Source organism: Antrostomus carolinensis, unplaced genomic scaffold (assembly GCF_000700745.2).
Source record: "Antrostomus carolinensis isolate BGI_N321 unplaced genomic scaffold, ASM70074v2 scaffold15304, whole genome shotgun sequence".
Lineage (NCBI taxonomy): Eukaryota > Metazoa > Chordata > Aves > Caprimulgiformes > Caprimulgidae > Antrostomus > Antrostomus carolinensis.
Genome location: NW_010312913.1, coordinates 15,369 through 20,094, shown reverse-complemented (window position 1 = coordinate 20,094; position 4,726 = coordinate 15,369). Strand labels below are relative to the sequence as shown.

At 36.9% G+C, this 4,726-nt stretch overlaps 1 protein-coding gene across 1 annotated transcript in view; it reads right to left on the bottom strand.

The window, feature by feature from the left end:
* Positions 1 to 4,726, bottom strand: part of NUCB2 (nucleobindin 2) — a 15,018-nt gene that overhangs the window by 2,426 nt on the left and 7,866 nt on the right. Inside the window, exons 6-9 of the mRNA XM_029084789.1 lie at positions 4,476 to 4,566; positions 3,331 to 3,389; positions 1,713 to 1,805; positions 545 to 656 (exon numbers count right to left, since the gene is read on the bottom strand). Coding sequence (XP_028940622.1) covers positions 545 to 656; positions 1,713 to 1,805; positions 3,331 to 3,389; positions 4,476 to 4,566 — 355 coding nt within the window. The remainder of the gene's footprint in view (positions 1 to 544; positions 657 to 1,712; positions 1,806 to 3,330; positions 3,390 to 4,475; positions 4,567 to 4,726) is intronic.

Here is a 4,726-nt window from a genome sequence, read left to right as displayed (position 1 = left end):
CCCCCCCCGGCTGCGGTTGGGCAACCTCCCCCTGCCAGTAGGACATACAGATGGCAAAAGTGAGTAGGGCCTGTTTATATATATATATATATAAATAAAACCTTCCCACTGAAATTATTATTGTACAGTTCACTAAACAACCCTCAGAATTCTCATCAAAATACCCAGACATGACACTGTAAAAGGTTAGTACACTCACTGTAAGAAACAGCAAAATAGCTGTTTCTCAACTATTTTCTCAGCAAAATTCTACTACAGATTTAGAGGTAGGAGAAAAAAATTTTCTTGCTTCTAGCTGAGCTCTTATCTTCCCTTTAGAGTGTTTCATAAACAAAATGTCCATTTCCTATTTGAAATGCATGTGGGAAAAGCTCTTCTAGAGTCCACAGGGTGGTGCAAGACCTTCTCTGTTTGTGTGTGGACCATAACAATTATAGCTGCCTTACATTTGCCTGCTACATTTTGTAGTTCACATTTAGCTAAGGTGCTTAACCACACACATACCAAAACAGAACTGGAAAAAAGCATGGTAATGATATGTTGCACTTGGAACACACTCTCATTACCTCCCAGCTATCTGGTTCCAAAAATTCTTTTTTCTCTGTAGCTCGCAGGAACTCTTCCAAAGTCACTAGCCGGTCCTTGTTTATGTCAACCTATTTGAAGCAAAAATTAAATTCAAGCTAAAGGATGGGTTTTTGTGGAGCTGATGTTTAATTTCATTACATAAATATCTTCAACTACAGCCATTTTATTTTTAAACTATCCCATTTTCAAAGGAATGCCTGCAACATCATCTGAAAACTTCTCTCATAAGCTCATATAGCTTAACAAAAATGGAAATAGAAAGTAAATCCTCACATTTTAGTTCAAAATGCTTTAGTTCACATTTTAGTTCAAAACTGGCTTCATTGGAAACATTATTTGTGGTCACAGCCTCAACACTAATAGCAGCATGCATGATTTTTTTTTAGAAAAAATGTTCTGTAGCTTTCTGGTAATAATTTTGTAACTGTGAGTCAGAGTAATCTCCACTGTTGGATAGGGAGGTTTCAAAACATCAAAAAAACCCCAACTGAATTGTGTCAGAATCCTTTAATGGGAAGGGAGGAAATGCTTCCCTTTGTGACTAACAGAAGACCAGGCTTGCTCATTCCTCAGGCTTAAGGAAAATAGTCAAATACAGAAAAGATATGAGTGAAAAACACAGTGGTTCAAAACATCCTTTTCCTTTCCTCTTGTTGCCTGAGCTGAAAACCTAGCAGAACCACTAAAGGTACTCACTGTCCTTGAACTATGAGCCCTCTTCTGAAGACACAAAAGTGAGCTACGTGAAAGAAGTCATTGCTCTACTCCCTCTTCTCACACCTAAATCTTACCCATCTGTCTAGTGCAAAAGCACATTTAAGGTCTTCCCTGTTTGACACAAAATTTATAGGGAATTTCTGTTGAATCTCAGTATCTGCAAAAGATGTGCTACAGCACAATTCCTTCTCTGGAACTTCTGAAATAAAAACTTGTCAGCAGGCATTTACATCAGAATATGGGGACAGGGCTTGAGAATTGTAACTTTCTGTGAATCCCAGCAGAAACAGCATTCAGTGTGCCAGTTCGTCCCTTTCTGCTGTAGTTGGACAACACTTCATGTTAGGAACACTGTATTTCTTGAAAATAGGAGGAAATAAGCAGCTCTACTGAGCATCAGTCCCCACCTCATTCATTACATGTTCTCTCATTCTCAGCCTTTCTTCTTCCATTTCAACCATGTCATCTTCTTCATTTTTGGGATCATAAACTTTTTCTAGCTGAAATTGAAAATGAGCAAATGTTAGTTCGGAGAAATGACAAATGACAGCATATTTGGAACAGCAGCACCAGATGCTGCTAAAAACATGAGATCACCATTTTTTCAACAGAGTGAGTTTGTGTGTGTAATTCTCCTCTTTTAGTATATTTTTCAAGCAACAAGTGAGCCTTTCATTGCTGAGAATGAAGTTTTCAGTTAATTCATGTGGCCTGTTGTAATTCAGTGCTGTGGACGTTACAGTAAAATTGACCTTGGCATGCACAGTCTGATCCTACATTTGATTCAAAGCAGGCAGAGTTTCCACGTGATTTCTGGAACAGGAAAGAGTAGCTTTTTTTACCACAGCATGCAGCTGACCCTGTAGGCATTCTGGATATCACAAGACAAATCAAGGGCCTAATTTAACAGTCCACTTTTCTTCTTGCACAGTGTCTTTCTGGTGAGTTTATGCTTATCTGCTTCTACTTAGCATGTTAGTCATTTAGCTTTGCTTGCTTACCATAGGTAATTTTAAGGCCCCAACTACTGTTTTTTTTTTAAACTACAAAGCTGCAAGAAAGACTGCCATCTATCTTCTTGTATTAGAGGGGATTATGGCAAAGCATTGTTAGAAACTTGTATTTGCAAATTTAATTTCTTCAAAGTTTTACAGTAGTTTAAATTTATAAGCTTCTATATACACTGGATAGCACATTTCTTCCCTGACTCATGAAATCTAGAAAAAAATTGCACGGCTAGATTTTGACAGCCATAGTACCAGATCTTTGAATGAGAAGTTTAGGGTTTTTGGCTGCTATACCAAAACAGAACCTACTGGAAAAATGAAGACCAAAGCCCTTAGTTTACTCCTTGATTCTGCAATTCCCATCACTGTCAAATTTCAGTGCATTGCTATCATTATTCCTCTGGGAGGAAAAGAAATACTACTATTTGCATTTTCACAGACAACAAACCAAGCCTTAAAAATACTAAGAGCCTGCCTACTTTATCAGATGTACACGTGCTCCAAACTATGTGCTCTCATAAAAAATATGAGAAATTTCTGTAGCCGCTTCCACAATGTGCTGTCTTTGAGCCAATTCACATGAGTACGACCCCTTTTCTCTCCATAAGTCTTACGACTTTAGATGAGCACTGAATGAGCATAACTACACAGCTTCTGAACCTCTATCAGGCTGCATCCAGCCAAAGCAGGGGTGCAGCTCTCTGCATTGCATTTTATACAGGTGTAGCAATCTTGGCAGATTAATTATAACATCTCAAACAAGCCTGTGGCAGAGAAATACGTGAGCATTAGATCTCTGGAGTCTGAGTCCTGTGCTTCAACTACTTTATTTTCTCTGCTGATACGTTTTTACACTTTTACACTTTTCTACTTTTGTAGAAACATTAAGGATGCACAAAATTTGGCATGAATACTCTAATTTGTAGTTTGAACCCCCCAGATATACTTGTAAAAAATACAAACAACCCCATAACCATCTACTGAAACAAGTTAAGTTTCTGAACTGTTTTTTTGTTACCTCTTTAGTAAACAGGGCTTCTAATTCCTGCTCATCCAGGAAACCATCATTATTGACATCTACAAAAATAAGTGTTGAAAATAAAACATAAGCATGTAGAGAAAGTAATACATGTAGTAGTTCTCCATGAGTTAAATAAGTATCAGCATACACATTTCATGTGGATTAAAAATGTCATTTACCAAGATGCTGGTTACATAGGTAATTTTTTCTGTTCAGGTTTTTGAACTGTATTGCCATTTTGAGTTGTTTGGTTGGACGAGTCTGGAGCAATCTCCCTACTTCTTTGATTAGTAAACTGACATAGGTCACAACAGGATTGCACAGAGTACAATTGACAAAAAATATTGCTGAGAACAAGTCGTGCCAATTTTACAACTATATTTGTAAGGATGTTCAGGAGCAACAAAAATCTGCAGAAAAATTTTGATAACCAACAGTATGACTCTCCAAAAAACATAAAGAATTCTGTTAAAATCCTATATAAATATGCAGTACTTGAGATCACTGTAAAATGCTTTTTCATGACAAATGCAAAGAGGAGAATACTTGATAACTAATCATTCATCTTTTATCCTACATTCTACTCTGAATATGCATCCTCATCTCTGCTACTATTTTATTGTTTCTAGCTGCACACTGCTCAGAAATACAGAGGCAGGATTGCAGGGGGCATTTTGGTTTTTGTTTTATTAAGGGAATCTTGCAACTTCTGAAGAGGCTTGACACTTCTATGACCATTCCAAAGACAGGGGGTATCTGGCACTTATCTGCAGAGATTATGAGAAAACATGTTTTCCCCCACACACACACTCCAAGGATTTATTCCTAGTATATAGTGTGTATGCAAAGTCACAGATATGGACTGCCCTCTAAGTACACATACTTCCCTGAGGAATCACTACTGGTTATTAGCTGTATGATTTTAAGAGTAGTTAAACAAAACTCTGTTCTTTTAAAGCCCATTAAAAACTTTGCAGTAAACTTACAAACAATAATATAAATATTTTCTCCTCTGTACTCTTCAGATTCATCCAAATTGTTTGAGGTTTAAGACTTCATCCTAGCATAAGACTAACTTGCCCTCAGCAGAAGGTAACAGAAATTCACTTCACTTGTTCATTAAATTAAACTAAATGTCTTACCGTGTAATTTGAAAAATGTTTTGGGGTCAAATTCATTAGGATCTAGTCCATCTGCTTCTTCCCACACCTCTTTCAGTTGATCTTTGCTTCCCTATAGATTGGTTACAAATAAAAACTATTCAAAAGATGATTAAGTGTAATCTTTCTGCATTACCTTTGCATTATAATTTCTCTGAAAGGCTTGTTTTCTGATTAGTCATGTTGTGAATGGAATCAATGGAATTTTCTTTAATTCCCTTTTAGTGAGGTCT